The 17,209-nt window shown below is 39.1% G+C and overlaps 1 protein-coding gene across 1 annotated transcript; it reads right to left on the bottom strand.

Annotated features, from left to right (window-relative positions):
* Positions 1–782: 782 nt before the first annotated feature.
* On the bottom strand, positions 783–16,502 carry LOC104993095 (solute carrier family 7 member 13-like). Its single transcript, XM_010846212.1, has 4 exons — positions 15,688–16,502; positions 13,382–13,513; positions 5,409–5,770; positions 783–1,394 (listed from the first exon to the last, which is right to left on the bottom strand). Exons 1-4 carry the CDS (start codon positions 16,370–16,372, stop codon positions 1,101–1,103), a joined length of 1,473 nt encoding a protein of 490 aa, XP_010844514.1. The 5' UTR covers positions 16,373–16,502; the 3' UTR covers positions 783–1,100.
* Positions 16,503–17,209: the final 707 nt, after the last annotated feature.

The raw sequence follows: 17,209 nt of genomic DNA, 5'->3' as shown, positions 1-17,209 counted from the left end.
CAGGAGCATAGTTTCTTCTTTAATATATGTTTGAGTTTATCTATGATAATCATCGGAGAAGGCAATGGCACCCCACTCTAGCACTCTTGCCTGGAAAATCCCATGGACGGAGGAGCCTGGTAGGCTGCAGTCCATGGGGTCTCGAAGAGTCAGACACGACTGAGCAACTTCACTTCCATTTTTCACTTTCATGCACTGGAGAAGGAAATGGCAACCCACTCCAGTGTTCTTGCCTGGAGAATCCCAGGGACGGGGAGCCTGGGATTGCCGTCTATGGGGTCGCACAGAGTTGGACACAACTGAAGCGACTTAGCAGCAACAGCAGCAGCAGCAGGAACTAGTTAAACTCTTCTTTGGTACCATCTCTATATAGCGTTCCAGCCTCAGTCAGGCCGAAATGTAGAGCTATAGTCATTAATGGAACACTTCTGAGGGGCTGCTGAGAACCCAAACTGAGACAGGCTATCAAGGGAGATGCCCTCTACAGGGATGTGTACTGACAGCCCATTCACTTACTCACTCACTTGCCTGTGCATTCAGATATTTATTTTATAGGTTGTCTATTTTTATGCACACACTGCCTTAGGGAGAGAGTATACAAATTTAAATAAATGAAATGTAATTAAAAAAATTTTAAATAGCTAAGGAATAATCCTTACCTTTGGGGAGCTCACTGTCTTTAGGGAAAAAGTAAGTAGACAATTAAAAAAGAGTGTGGACTCTGACATATTAATAATAAACTCAGAAGCATTAATGCACAAAGAGGGACATCTACTACAGTCTTGGGAAATTGGGCATCAGCGTGCTTTATTGGAGAAGTAAGGTTTCTGTTACAAACAGCAAGAGCTAAAGTGTTAACGTTCTGGACATCAAGCATTTTGTGCTGGTTGCGTGTTACATGTGCGGCATGTGCACAAATACACATAAGGAATAGTATATGTATTAGGAATAGGACATCAAGTATTTTGCGCTGGTTGTGTGTTACATATGAGGCATGCGTACAAATACACATAAGGAATATGTATATGTATTAGGAATAATCTAGTTGAAAGAGAAAGTTGCTTTTAATGTCAATCATTTGCCAAATATGCATACTTTATTTATTCTTTTTTGGTCGCAGTTGCAGGTGGATTTTTCTGTACATTTCCTCCTGTTGAAATATATTCATCAATGTCATCAGTAGGTGAAACATTTAGTAGTAACTGTAAAAAGCAGGTTATCTTGTTGAAATATGTAGACCCCAAATTAAAATGCACAAAAGGCAAATAAAACAGAAGTCCACTGAGGATAAAAAGAATAACGTAGATATGGTACATCTGAGGAGCCTTGATGATGGGTGTCAAAACCAAGAACAAAGACATGGCCATGGTTCCAAACACAAACGGCAAACGTGCCTGAGAACAAACATAAGCTTGTATTAGAGTGGCCTTGGAGTGGGGTCGCAAAGGGTCGGACACGACTGAGCGACTGAGCTGAACTGGAAGTTATTACAAATAATAGCGTAAAATATTTTATATACAGACATTTGTTTAATATGGAGGAAGTTGGTTTCATTGATAAAAAAAATATTTACCTACCAGGTCTTCCTTAGTTTTATATAAGAGAAAACAGTCTGTTGGGAATCTCCTCAGAGTGTGAAACAGCAGAAGTGAAAGCCTTTTCCTAATAATGTCAACACTTTGCTCTCCCTTTGATCTTTTTCATAAGTCCATGCCACTTGTCCATTCAGCTCTCTTTATCTATTTTGGCTGTGTGGGTCTTCCTCGCTGCTTGCAGGATTTTTCTGGTTCTGGCGAATAGGGGCTGCTCTCTCGTTGCAGTGTGTGGGCTTCTTATTGTGGAGACTTCTCTGCTTGCAGGGCACTGGCTCTAAGACACACAGGTTTCAGGCAGTTTGGCACACAGGCTCAGTGGCACAGCTCGTGGGCTCCAGCACACAGGCTTAGTGGCCTTGTGATATATGGAATCTTCCTGGACCACGTATCGAACCTGTGTCCTCTGCATTGGCAGACAGATTCTTAACTACTGGACCACCAGGGAAGTCCCATTCAGGTCTCTTGAATAACGACCCTCGGAAACATTCCATACTACTACCATAAAGCATTTTTTTCAGTATAAATTTTTTTCTTTTTATTTTCAAGCAATATCAAAATTAATATTTTTTGTACCTCAATCTAATATTATTCATAATGATGTAATACACAACCTATATATAACCTAATATGACATACTTTATTTTTTGGGGCTCCAAAATCACTGCAGATGGTGAAATTAAAAGACGCTTGCTCCCTAGAAGGAAAGTTATGACCAACCTAGACAGCATATTAAAAAGTAGAGACATCACTTTGCCAACAAAGGTCCATCTAATCAAAGCTATGGTTTTTCTAGTAGTCATGTATGGATGTGAGAGTTGGACTATAAAGAAAGCTGAGTACTGAAGAACTGATGCTTTTGAACAGTGGTGTTGAAGAAGACTCTTGAGAGTCCCTTGGACTGCAAGGAGATCCAACCAGTCCATCCTAAAGGAAATCATCCTGAATATACATTGGAAGGACTGATGTTGAAGCTGAAACTCCAATACTTTGGCCACCTGATGGGAAGAACTGACTCACTGGCAAAGACCTTGATGCTGGGAAAGATCAGGAGAAGGAAAGGAGAAGGGGATGACAGAGGATAAGATGGTTGGAATGCATCACCAACTCAATGAGTTTGAGTAACTCATGACATGAGTTTGAGTAAACTCTGGGAGTTGGTGATGGACAGGGAGACCTGGCGTTCTGCAGTCCATGGGGTCGCAAAGAGTTGGACAGGACTGAGTGACTGAACTGAACTGAACCTATATATAATTCCTTTGGGGAACGTTTTTATCATAAAAGGACCACAGGGTTGGATTCATTTTCTCTGATCTTCACTTTTCCCTTAATATGGATCTTAACAATGTATATCTTTCAAATTTGTGTGTCTTAATTTGGATAATTAAAGAATACACATGCACGTTTATATATAATTAAAGAGTAGTAATTGCAAAAGTAAAATGCTTAGTTAAATGCTGTTGATCCTTGCCTATAACTGTATTTTGTGTAACTCTTCTCTCTCCTATTAGACCGAGAAGTTATTGATGCATTATTAATGGGCAGTTTATCCATCTATCTTTTAAGTGTTTAGACTAGTGTTTTTTACATAGTAGTTCCTTAGTAGTTGCTTCAGTATTTATTGGATCATTAAGTGACTCAGATGCAAGATTATCATTATCTTTCCTTTTTTTCAATTTTGAAATGTGGATTTCTGGTCCTCATCCTAAGCATTAGAATTCTCAGGGGTGATGTCTAGGAAACTGAATTTATACAAGAAACTCGAAAGGTATACTTTTTTCACAGTAGACTTTAAAAATCTTAGTTATTAAACTCTGTTGGTTTTCCTTTTTCACCTTCTAGTCGACCCTGCACCTTTGTGTACTGCTGAGGTATTTCTGTGGGTATTCTGGTGCATCCTTTTACCTTATACAAGGTCCGTAATAAAAGAGGCCCCTTGATTTATTTAGAATATGATGCACTGATAAAACAGTGATCATTTGAAACATACCCCCATTAAAAATGACTTATAGGCCTAACAATAAAAGGTGATATAGTAAGACATGCATGCCGTAAGCCTTTTAACTGACTAAGTGACTAACCACTAACTTAGCTTCTAGCAGCCTACATGGAAAGGGAAGCACGATCTTACAGTCTAAGTACTGAAGCTGAGCAGGACCCTGTGGGACTCCTCGGTACAAAAGCCTTTCTGTGTCCCCCATTTCTTGTTTGTAGGAAACAGGCTTCATTCGGCCTCCATGACCTTTCCTGAGTTCCAAAGCACAGTTCAAACAGTCGATAGTCAGAGAGGAGCGGGGATGCAGAGAAAAGGGAGAAGCGGTCGGAACGTGGGAGTGGGGGCCCAGCTTCCCCTCAAGGGATATGCCTAGCAATATCTTTGAGCTCTTCTGCAGAACTAAGAGTTGGACACGATTGAGCGACTTCACTTTCACTTTTCACCTTCATGCATTGGAGAAGGAAATGGCAAACCACTCAGTGTTCTTGCCTGGAGAATCCCAGGGACGGGGGAGCCTGGTGGGCTGCCAGCTATGGGGTCGCACAGAGTCGGACAGGACTGAAGCGACTTAGCAGCAGCAGAACTAAAACCACAACCAGATGGAAGACTTTTAACTGCTTGATGAAGCATTCTTCACTCCAGAGAGAGGGTCTTAGAGAGAAAGTCATCACGAAACCCCCAGATGTCAGAGGATATTTGGATTGAAGGAAGGCAGGCCCTGCAGGCCCCCTGACCCTTATCAGCAACCCTGTCCCTCCACTATAAGACTCCTCACAGCTCTCCTGACGTCAGGTTGGGGCACAGTCTTGAGGGCATTAGCCCACTGTGGCCCCCGTTGCTTAGCAAAGCAATACAGCTGTTCTTTTCTACTTCATCCAAACTCTCTCCAAGATTCTGTTTGATACCAGTGTGTACAGGCTGATTTTTGGTAAAGAAAACTAAATAATCTGCCTAGAAACACAAGTATTTTTGATATAAATATTAGAAATAATTTTCTTTGGTGGGTCTAACACAGTAGCATAATATAAAAATAAACCATTTAAACTCTTTGCAGTAAGTATAGGAATGAGTTGCTGGAGGTTGTTTGGTTAAACAGAATATTGGGTACATCCACAATATAGATGGATGGGTTATAGTAGACAATTAGAAGAAAAAAGTTTTCCATAAGCTTATATGAAACATTTCAGATGCAGTTAAGGTAGACAGAGGTTTCAGTGGTTGAGGAATCAACAGAGTACTTATCCCTCAGTCAATCTTTGATAGATACTTTTGACTCTGAGGTGAGATTTTATTCATGTTGATGTATGGCAAAACCAATACAATATTGTAAAGTAATTAGCCTCCAATTAAAATAAATTTAAATTAAAAAAAAAAGATGAATGAGTTTGCAACTATACTACATCACAAATACCTGACGTGTAGCTCTTCCGTATTGGCCATTAAAGCTAGAGACTTATACATTGATACACATTTAAATTGATAAGCCTGAAAAGCCCTAGGCAAGCCTACAAGTTAATCTAAGGTAGTACCATTAACAGGACACTCAAATAATCATTGGCCCTGGACACTGGTCAGTCTCAGACACTGAGACTGAGTACAGACCTTATGCATTCCACATATGGTTCTTCTTGACTCAAATTTCACTAGTTGTAATATAATAGAATATCCTAAATATAAAATCTATTCTCAAACGTTCCTAAAATGGGGTCACAGTGGGTTAAAAAGATTTTTTACATAGATATAAGAAAAAAGTATTAAAAGTACAAAATGCTCTTTAAAAAGATATAGGATTTTTTTTTTTTTTTCTTGGTTTGACTTACCTTGTAAGGTCTGGATAGGTTGGGCTCCTGGAATCTCAGTTTAAGCAAGCCCATCATCATTAGCCCAAGTTGAATCCAGTCTGTGAATCCCACATAATTTATTAAAAGGATTAAGTCCGAGGGAATAGTTAAGATGGAGGCAAAGATGAGCATCTGAATCACAGCTGCAACTGGACAAGAGTGAATATTCAAAGTTGAGAGGATCAAAGGTAGCTGACCCTCCTGGCTTGCCATACACCACAACCTTGATGTTGAAAATACAGTACAGTTGAGGGAGCTAACTATTGCGGAAGAAACACCAAGGGAAATGGCCCACTGCAAGGAAGGGATTACTCTATCCATCCAAGAGACTGCAACAGCATCTGTAAAAGAGTAGAGAAGCCATTAATTACGCAACTGATGTAATATTTATACTGCATGGTATTTTTAATTAGCTTAGAAAGTATTAAATTATAATTGTAGCAAAGACAAAGGGCTGGTGTAAGTAGCAGGTTGAAACTGACAGAGTTTTCTAAAAATCACGAATGAGTCTTGGATTTTGTCAAACACATTTTACGACTCTCTTAATATAATCTGATTTTTGTCTGTTATCATTTTAATATAGTAAAATATTAATTGCTTTTGGGATGCTGAACCAACCAATGATAAAGCTCACTTGTTCATCATGTATGCTCCTTTTTATGTGTTGCTGGACTCAGTTGACCAGTGTTTTTGAGAACTGTGTTACACTGTAGTTCACGGAACAATACATGTTGTATGCAACATGTGTATGTAATTTCTTTCTTTGTGTAAAGAATTTTTCTGGCTTTGGTACCATAGAAATACTGGTTTCATAAAATAAGTTTGGATGTGTCCCCTCTTCCAATTTCCGGAAGAGTTTGTTTAGGAGTGGTATTATTTCTTTCTTAAATGTTTGATGCAATTCATCAGTGAAGCTACTAGGGCCTGGGATTTGACTTGTGGGAAGATTTTAGATTTTTAACTCATTTTTTTTAAAAATATAGATCTATTCAGATATTTTTATGTCTTCTGGAGGCAGTTCTGTTAACTCAAGAGTAATAAAAAGTACTCGGTGGCACACAGCACTCTCTTTTCCATGGGCTCTCCCCTTCTCCTCAGCCTCTGGTTGAGGAGAAAGATGACTAGGGGTTGACTGAGGTCTCCCTACCCCGAAGGCTATACCCATCCAAGTAGGCTGGGGAGCTTCATGACGGTTCTTAGATATGGGTTCCCAAGTCATCAACAAGCCCGGGACTGTGGAATGAAAGGTCGATTCAGCTAAGGGGATCTGGGTTGAACTCACAGTGCAGAAGGGAAGCCCTCTACCCACAAAAGTTCCTTTGTGAATAAAGCCCTTTGGGTCCACTCAAAGTGTTATAGTTTCATGGCTTCCACTGTTGGCTATTTGTTGGTATTGATATTTTAGGTAGAGGTGTGTGTAGAGAGTATAATGGGACACGTGAGTTCCTTCGAAACCCCTTTCCTTTCTCCCTCCTTGTGCCGTTCAGAAAATAATGTTGAATCTCAGTGGGAGAAAGAGCACAGACCTGATGGAAAACTTTAAGGCAGCGATGGTGGTGGTAAAAGATGCAATATCTCAATCTAACTATGATGTGACCAGAGACAAAAGCCACTGGGAGCTGGAGGTTTACAGGGGATTGTTACTAAGTGACCATGTGTCCTCTAGCCCCAGCTGTGGTTGTTCCAGACACTGGGACTGTAATGGAGACACTGTATACATTGATGCCAGTTGATATCCTGTCTCAAACATTGCCAGCACCTCTTTTCTGTTCACTTGCCCCTGAAGACCAAGACTAATTCACATTCATGTGGCAAGGCCTTCAATAGGCTTTCACAGTACCCCACTAGGATTCCTAAACTCCCCTGCTCTTTGCCCCCAGCTGGACTTCAGGATTTTTCAAGAGTGTCTCTGCCATCCAAGATCCAAAATTTATACTATATTGTTCATGATCAGTTAGTTGACAAGTTTAAAGCCTCAGTCTAGAAACATCTGAATTTGTATTATTACACTTTACCAACAGGCTGATCAACCCCAATAAAATTTAGGGTACTGCTTGCCAAGTAAGTTTTCTTGGAAACATGTGGCTAAATTTGCAACACGTAGTCCCTCTGGTAGTAAAAAAAAAAAACTGTCTACGGACCCCTACTATTAAAAGAAGACTCAGCACCGTATGAATTCTTCGTGTGTTATAGTTAGCATGTGTCTCACTTGGGATTCTACTTAGTCTTCCATATCAGCTAATTCACAGATCAATGTCCTTTAACTGGAGGATCAGATCAGTGGACTGTACTGAAAGCTGTCCAGTGAGCACACTTTCTACCAGTGGGGATCCACAACCATAATTACTGCTTTGACTTAGAAGTTTCTGTGACTGATGATGGTCTTCTGCATTGCAGGCAGATTCTTTACCGTCTGAGCCATGAGGGAAGCCCCTTTTCTATTGCATTTCCTGGCAAAGAGAGGTACCTTATAGCTGGAGGTGGCCTCCTTGATAACAACTATCATTTAAATTCCTCTTGAAAAAATAATACTAGCTTAGCAAGTAGCACTGGGATATTGTAAAACTGAACACCTGACTTATGGAGGCCTTATGACTTTCCAGCCTGATAGTCTCATTTTGGGATGAATCAAATTGAATTCAACTATTGAAAAGGTATGAAGAGCCCCCAAAATCTTATCAGGTGGAAATGGTGTATTCAAGAACACAGCTAGCCTGGCCCAGTGGCTTCTTGGTTTTGCATGAACAAGTGCAAATTACATCCCAGTTTGCTGACTGAAGCAGGGTTGCTGGTTCAGCAGGGCCCTCTGTTCACAAGGGTCCCTGTAAATATCTGGCCATGGGCCACTGACGGTTTAGCTAAGCTGAAGCCCTGTGGTGCCCGCCAGGCTGCTACAGCTGTGAGCCTCAGCACCAGCTATGCAGAATGGAAAATAGACAGGATATTCTACTCAGGAACTGGAGATCAAAATCAGATTATTCAGTCAGCAGCCTTGATTGCTTTCTATAGTTTATGGCCCCGGAGAGGGGTGTCTTTAGTCTGCCAGCCTGTGGTTTTCTAAGTGACAGACCAAACCCCCAGGCCATCAACAATAGTTCATGTCATTAGAAATACAAGCGTGGTTCATCAAGAGGGGAATTGGCCAGAGCTATGAGAATGGGCTTAAGTTCTGTCCATGGAGCCCATTCTCTGATGAGAATAATTAGAATAAAACTGCTGGTCGATACTGAACTATTCAGATTGCCGTGACAATGTCTGAATCCATCATCTTTCTAGACACGGCAACACACTGACTATCATATACTGGACAGAAGAAAAAGGGCTCCATATTTTTGCTACAGAGGCTAACACGAAATGTTACACTGTGACTTCTGCCAAGATTTGACCATTCGTTCACAGTGAAGGAGGCCACTTGCACAAGATATTGTCCCTGCTCACTTCCGGCAAATTGACTACATTGACTTTTGACCCTCTCTTGGGACGACAGCTAATAGTTGTTGGAACTTTTCCAGGTTGCAGCATTGCTGTTCCAATTTGGTCAGCCCTCTGCGGCCACACCACTGTGGCCCTTGAAACTCATCTGTGTTATGTGTTTGGCCATTCACAATGTGACAGCTGTACATCACAAAAGCACATCAATGTGCTGAAGGCAAAGGTATTCAGTGTATCTTTCATATACACCATTTGAATGCGTCTGATTCTGTTTAATGTTGGATGGCTTCCTCAAAAATCAACCCAGAAATATTTCTGACTCTACCTCTCTCACATCCTTCTGGTCCACACACCTTGGTCAGGTAGTTTGGTCACTGAATAAACCCTAGGGAGTGATCTTCCCTGGTGGCTCAGACAGTAAAGAATCTACCTGCAATGCAAGAGACCCAGGTTCCATCCCTGAGTTGGGAAGATCCCTGGAGAAGGAAATGGCAACCCACTCCAGTATTCTTGCCTGGTGAATCCTGTGGACAGAGGAGCCTGGTGGGCTACAGTTTGTGGGGTCGCAAAGAGTCGGACATGACCAAGTGACTAACACTTTTGCTCTCAGAGAGTGATCACCTACTCTTGGCTGCTTCCTGAGTGATGGTCAGGGAGAATAGCATAGGTAGTTATATATTCCTATTTTGAAAACTCAGGAGGCTTTCCTGATTATTGCTGGATTTTATGCTTCTTATTTTCCTCACACAGCAACCCCAACCTACCTGGTTGGTTTAGCCTCTGGGCAGCAATATGACCATAAAGAAGCCAAGAGGATTCAAAATCCATTTTGGTTCACACGCCTGGGTTCTCTTTTTGGACTGGTGTGGTCATAGATTATAAAGATAATAACCACTTGACTGAGTTCACTCTTTGCTAAGTGCTCTTACAGTGGGAATTGTGGCTTTCTAGAAGGGAATATTTAGACTGAAAAATATGGGGATGGAAGGACAACAGTGATCTTTTGTCTTTTAGAGCCATTCCTGGGACCTGTCTTCTGAAGGAAGACTTATAAAAGATTTGGATTCCCTAAGCTTGAGGATCTTCTGCTGTTATGTGGAGATATCACTTGGCCTTCCTTGCTTTGTCTTTTGGGAATCAGGGTTTGGGGAACAGCATAAATGACATTCTAGCTACTGCTATTATATGAAAAATAAATTGTCTTTGTCTCCATCGCCAGCATCCATGAAACTGTGCCCAACTACCTTATGAGGGGGTTAAATCTCAAGCTTTTCATAGTTGTTGAGAGTCTTGTGATTTCTTCCTTGACCCATTGGTTATTTAGAAGTCTGTTGTTTAATTTTCGAATATGTGAGGTTTCTCAAGTTACATTCTGTTGTTGGTTTCTATTGTGCATCTATTGCTGTTGAAGGAAGTGTTTTGTATGATAGAAATATTAAATTTTTTGAGACTTGTTTTATATCCTGAAATTATGTCTATCCTAGGGAAAGTCCCATAAGTGCTTGAATAAATATATATTCTGCTTCTGTTTGGTGGAGCATTCTATAAATGTCAATTAGATCAGTTTGATTGATAGTGGTGTGCAGATCTTCTATATCCTTATTGATTTTCTATCTAGTTATTGAGTGATATACTGACATCTGCAACTATAGTTGCTGAATTGTCTATTTCTCCTTTTAGTTACATTAGTATCGCTTCATGTATTCTGGGGCTGTGTTTTTAGAGGTGTATGCATTTATAATTGTTATATCTTCTTCATGCATTGATCATTTTATTAATATCATTACAAAATACCTTTCTTTGTCTCTAGTAATCTTTTAGTCTTTAAGTTATTTTGTCTTAATAATATTACTATTCTAGTTTTCTTACAGTTAATGTTTGCATGATAAACTTTTCCATTCTTTTACTTTGTACTTGATTGTGTTTTGAATCTAAAGTGTGTCTCATATAGACAGCATATAGTTGGATTGATAATTTTATTCAGTATGACAACCTCTGCCTTTTATTGTTGTGTTTGTATATTCTCATTTAACATTACTGATATTGTCATATTTACTATGTCACTTTGCTATTTGTTTTTTTATGTCTTATGTATTTTTGTTCTTTTGTTCTTCTATTTTATTGTTTATTTTTATTTTATTTATTGTTATATTTTATCATTTATTTCTTGTTTATTTTATCTATTTATTGTTAAGTAGATTTTTTTTTCTATACCATATGGCCTTTGGGATCTTAGTCCCTTAACCAGGAATCTAACCTGGGTCCTGGCAGGAAAAGTGCCTAACCACTGGACTGCTAGGGAATTCCCTAAAGAGATATTCTTAACGTGCCATTTAATTCCTCTGTTGATTTGTTCAGTTATTTTCTTAGTAGTTGTTCTGGTAATTACAGAATCCACCTTTAATCCAAATCAATTTTCAGTTACTTTCAGTTAAAATATGACAACTTTGCTACTATGGCTCATTTCCTTCTCTTTTCTTTGTGCTATTACTGTCATATATGTTATATTTATATGTTTAATAAACCCTACATTTAAGTTTCAGAGTTATTATCTAAAATAATCTAAGATATTTTTAAAGAATTCAAAAAATGTGTGTATACACCTATGGAGTCTTTTATATTTATCCATATATTTAATATTTCTGGTTCTTTTTCTTCCTTCCCTTTGATCCAAGTTACTTTCTTTCAGTCTGAAGAATTTCCTTCAGTAAGTCTTCTAGCAATGAATTCTTTCAGTTTTTGTTAGAGTACCTTCACATACATTTTCACATTCATTATTACTACTAATACGTGAAATGAATCAATAATATACATTCATTTTACTTTTTACATTTTTTAAAAATTGCAGTATTAGTTGACTCGGAATATTGTGTTACTTTTTTGATGTACAGCAAAGCAATTCAATTATATATATATATTTTTTCCAGATTCTTTTCCATTATAGGTTATTATAAGATATTGAATATCGTTCCCTAAGCTATATAGTAAATCCTTGTTGTTTATCTATTTTATGTGTAGTGGTATTTGTTAACATCATACTCCTAATTTATTCCTTCCCCCTTTCCCCTTTGGTAACCATAATTTTGTTTTCTATGCCCATGAGTTTGTTATCTGTTTTGTAAAATAAATTCATTTGTGTGGTTTTTTAGATTCCACAAATAAGTGATATCATATAATATTTGTCTTTCTGTGTCTGACTAACTTTACTCAGTATGATAATCTCACATCCATTCATGTTACTGCAAATGGCAATATTTCATTCTACTTTATGGCTGTGAGTGTCTATCTGGGGCTTCTCAGGTGGCACAGTGGTAAAAAAATCTGCCTGCCAGTGCAGGAGACACAGGAGACACGAGTTAGATCCCTGGGTTGAGAAGATCCCCTGGTGTAAAAAATGGCTGTATCCTTGCCTAGAAAATTCCATGGACAGAGGAACCTGGGGGGCTACAGTCCATGGATTCACAGAGTCAGACTTGACTGAGCACACACACACAGTATTTATCTATCTATTTACTGCATCTTCTCTATCCATTCATCTGTTGATGGACACCTAGGTTGCATGCATGATACTCTAAGTAGTGTCATTTTGGAGTTGAGATAACTGGGGAGCATCAAGCTTGGATGTAGGATAAACCTTATTTTTCTTTTCAATGAAAGCGTATTACTGATTTTCTTTTATTTTTCTGATAACTGAAAGTGTGAAGTTTAACAAATATTTATTTCATTAATATATTTATATAGATATTTAAGTTCAATTGAAAATTGAGCTTCTTTCAATTTGTCTATTTTTAGAGCAAAAAATCAGTTTCTGCACTATAAGTAATTTTTTAAAATCTGAAAAAAATCTGAATAGTTTTTATGATAAACTGAAATTCTGTCTCTTATATATATATATATATATATATATGGAGAAGGCAGTGGCAACCCACTCCAGTACCCTTGCCTGGAAAATCCCATGGACAGAGGAGCCTGGTGGGCTGCCGTCTATGGGGTCGCACAGAGTCGGACACGACTGAAGCGACTTAGCAGCAACATATATATATACATATGGAAGGATTCATGTCCACTTCACTAATAGGAAAATTTAGGTACTCAAGCTCCGTACAGATTTGGGGGATATGTCTGAAGACAAAGTGTATGAGTTATATTTCCTGGAGGCAAATGCTGACCCAGAGCACCCACCTGCTCCTTATGAAGTCTATCTCAAGAGGCTTTGATAAGTAGTCTCATATTTTCTATTCTACTCTGTCCATTGTGTTCTGCCTTTTTTTCCTTTTATATTTCTTAGTGTTTTCCATATTTTTGGCTGCTAGACCTTACCCTTTACTATATGCTCTAAAGAAATTGCTTGACCTTTTGAACGTCTACCTTTAAATAAATAGGTAAGTAAATAACCCAGACATGAACCAAATTAGCCTAATTCTCTTGAAATGTGCAAAAAGACCCACTGTATACTCAAAACTCCCTTTATTCAGGACAATGAAACAGAGTGTCTTCCTTCTGGCTCCGTGCAACCATACCTGAGGACATGATTTCCTTTGGGGTCAGGACGGCTAGGTAGGAAACATTAACCAGTAAGTAGATCAGGGCCACGAGGGTAAGTGCAGTGACCACACATTTGGGGATATTCTCACTAGGGCTTTTCAACTCTCCTGCAAAAAAAAAAAGTGCCACTCAGAAAAAATGACTAATCAGATCATCTTTGGAAGTAGCTTCATTATAACATACAACAACTGAAAGAAACAGACATGACTACACACAGCAAGAGTTGAATGCTTACTTACCAAGTTTAGACAAAGTATTAACTTTAGCAGCAATGGAATTTTGCTGAACTCTGGGTTTTACTCTTGTATCTTTGATGTGCCCAACATAAGCTTTTTGGATAAGAGGACAACTCAGAAAACCTGGATTCTAGGCCAGGAGGACTGGAGCAAATATTCCCTTACCATACGGCCAACACTATAGAAGTACACGTTTGTGTTAATGAAGTGTTGGAATAGCTCCTCTGTTAATCTGGTCACCACAGTCTAGGACATTAGGGTAGATTCTCCTGCTCTTTTCACTCCTTGGGTTAAGTTTCTAGACTAGCTAAATCTTAGATTAAACTTGACTGTATATTGCCAACACCAGTTTGACACAGATGTTTAACTACTTGGAAAATTTTTAACTTACAGTATGCAACTCCCTCAAAATAATTCACATGTATTAAAAAGAAAAATTTAAAGAACATAAAGATTTAGAGAAAAAAGCTCAGGTACATATTTATCTAAACCTTGAGATGGAGAAAGACTTTTCAAGTATGGAGATAATGAAAAGTTAAAAGATAGTTTAATACTTGTAGGTATTAAACTTCTAGTGTTTAAGACTGAAATTTTTAAAACTTATGAACAAAATGAAAAAAAAAAAAAAGCCAAACCACAGGGACTTCACTGGTGGTCCAATGGTTAAGAATCCACCCGGAAATGCAGGAGACAGGGGTTTGATCCTTGCCAGGGAGCTAAGATCCCACATGCTGCAGGGCAACTAGTCCACGCGCTTTAGCTACTGAGCCCGCATGCCCAGCTAGAGCGCCCATGCACCACAGAAGACCCTGCAGGCCGCAACTAAGACTTGACAGACAGGTTAATGACAGCAAACTAAGAAAGCCATTTACCTGTCTTACAAGGAGGGAGTTGGTCATTAACATTTGCAAAACTCTGCCCTCTCACTGGAGAAGGCAATCGCACCCCACTCCAGCACTCTTGCCTGGAAAATCCCACAGATAGAGGAGCCTGGTGGGCTGCAGTCCATGGGGTCGCTGGGAGTCGAACACGACTGAGCGACTTCACTTTCACTTTTCACTTTCATGCATTGGAGAAGGAAGTGGCACCCCACTCCAGTGTTCTTGCCTGGAGAATCCCAGGGATGGGGGAGCCTGGTGGGCTGCCAACTATGGGGTCCCACAGAGTCGCACACGATTGAAGCGACTTAGCAGCAGCAGCAGCCCTCTCACTAGACATTGAAGAAAAAATGAGTTCTGAAGTTTTATTTTCACAACTTTAAGTGACTAAAGAATGAAAAAGGTTTGATGACTTCAGGTGCCATCATTTTAATTCACACTAATAGACATTTGTAAAGCTTTTCTGGGCTGCAATTTGACAATATTTCTTAAGACATTTCTAAATATTTATATGGTTCACTTAGTAATTTTACTAAGATTTTTCAAGACTTTTTTCCTAACAAAACAATGAGAGATCCACAAAGGTTTATATAAAAGGATGCTGATTGGAACAACAACTATACAATTTCAAAGTGAAAAACTAGAAAAAATTCTGGTATCCAACAATGGGAGATGCTTGAAAAATGGTCAAATTGCATATGATAAAATGTTGTGTATTCATTTAAAAGCATTTATATTTAATAATATTTATGAATTCTCACTATGTGCTTTAAGTAGAACAAATGACGAGTATATGTACAAGTGTGACCTGCATGTGTGTACATATGAGATAACTGGTAATCTTCATTTTAGTTTATATTTTCTAAATTTTAATTTTTCTCTGATGAGCTTCTGCTATTAAAATATTTGTTCAGTAAAAAAAGTTGTTGAGTCCTTAAGCTGTATTAGTTCTACACTTACTTGTTTTAATTTGTAAACACCCAGAAAATATTTTGCTTTCCAAAGCTAGAAAACCACATTTGTAGAGAGTTTAGTGCATTTCCACCCACCTGATAGAAGAGAGACACACATTATAGAGAAATAATGTGTTTCTTAGAATTAAGCTGATTAACCCTTGTATGTTTATAGCCTGGTGGAGCTCTTTATAATTTAAAAAAGTAATTTTACCTGCTATTCGGACAAGGACTCCCCAACCAGAATATGCAAACAATCCTTGTAAGAAGGCTTCTGCAATCTGTGAAGCATCCGGAACGTCAGCATCGAAAGCTTTCTCAAACCTGGCCAGGTTCTCTCTTCTTCCTCTCACCAACAGCACAATTCCAGTTACAGAGATGAAGCCGAGAACTGTCATTTTGACAGCCGTACTGACAGTCTGAAACCATGTCACCTCCTTCACTCCCCGAGCATTCAGGATTCCCAAGCACCACAAGATAGCCAATGCCAAACATTTCTTTGGCATCTCAGGAACAAAACACCCAGGATAGAAAGGCTGCGTAATGTAGCCCGCCAGCATCAAGCTGCGGGCAGCAATTCCTGCGGGAGTACTGAATAGATTGATCCAGAGGTAGAAGAAAGCAACAAAGGGCCCAAGGGACCTTTTGAGGAAATAATACTGTGCTCCGCTTCTAGGGAAGGTGGTCCCCAGCTCCGCGTGACTCAGGGCAGCCAGCATAGACACCACGGCACAAGCAGCCCAAATGCTTAGGGACACCCCCACGTTGAGTGAAGAGTATTTTAACACCCCTTTAGGAGCGATAAATATTCCCGCACCTATGATGATACTGAATAAAAAAATTGTCCCATGGAAATATCCTATTACCCGCCGTAGCTGAGTGCTTTCTCCCACCTTCATTTTCTCAAGTCTGACACTTAATGTCCAAAGCTAACATAAATTCACTGTTTCCTCTGTGACACTTGTGATCTTACAGTTAAATGCTTTGGTTCCCTCCTCTTCTCTTCCTCAAATAGACTTCCTCACAGCCCTTAGCATAATAGTAAAAAAAAAAAGTTAACTTGTAAAGTTAATTAAACTAAAGTTTATGAGATCTTAAAATTAGGGTTAAAATGTTTTACTGTTAAACATTTAAAAAGTTAAACACAATTAAACAAGTTAGACACAGCTAATTGGGAATAAGAGATAAAAACTTCCCAGTCAGGTTTTTTCTATGGATATGTAACCACATTCATTTTGATCCTTAAACAAGTAATTCTTTAAAACTTTGTACTGTAAGGAAGATTGCAAAGAATGACAAAAATACAAGGTCTGAATCATAAGTTTGCCCCTTGTTAGCAGATCTTGGTTTGAATCACACACACACACCTGCCACTTACTAGAAAATCCACATCACTTGTTTTTTTTTGAAAAATGGGACTGATAATCCTTATCTTATTTTTTCTTTAATAGAATTAAATAAGGTAATTTACTGATGAAGCAAATTCTAGCACAGAGCTCCTAGTACTATACCTAACATAGTTTGCATGTGTGCGCAGGTGCGTATGACCCTTGGACTGCTGCCCACAAGCTCCTCCATCCACGGGATTGTCCAGGAAAGAGTACTGGAGTGGGTTGCCATTTCCTCCTTCAGGGGATCTTCCTGACCCAGGGATCGAACCCACATCTTCTGCATCTCCTCCATGGGCAGGCTTATTTTTTTTACCACTGAGCCACCTGGGAAGCCCCACCTAACAT

This window comes from Bison bison, unplaced genomic scaffold (assembly GCF_000754665.1).
Source record: "Bison bison bison isolate TAMUID 2011002044 unplaced genomic scaffold, Bison_UMD1.0 scf7180017864233, whole genome shotgun sequence".
In the NCBI taxonomy this organism is placed as follows: Eukaryota; Metazoa; Chordata; class Mammalia; order Artiodactyla; family Bovidae; genus Bison; species Bison bison.
This window is presented reverse-complemented; position numbering and strand designations above follow the sequence as displayed.

Bases quoted from the DNA above. Each gene is read 5' to 3' on its own strand.
- LOC104993095 (XM_010846212.1), bottom strand. From the start codon at position 16,372: ATGAAGGTGGGAGAAAGCACTCAGCTACGGCGGGTAATAGGATATTTC. The intron at 13,514-15,687 runs GTAAAATTACTT...TTTTTTTTGCAG, and splicing joins AGTCCTTGTCCGAATAGCAG to GAGAGTTGAAAAGCCCTAGT. The intron at 1,395-5,408 runs GTAAGTCAAACC...GTTTGTTCTCAG, and splicing joins ACCTATCCAGACCTTACAAG to GCACGTTTGCCGTTTGTGTT.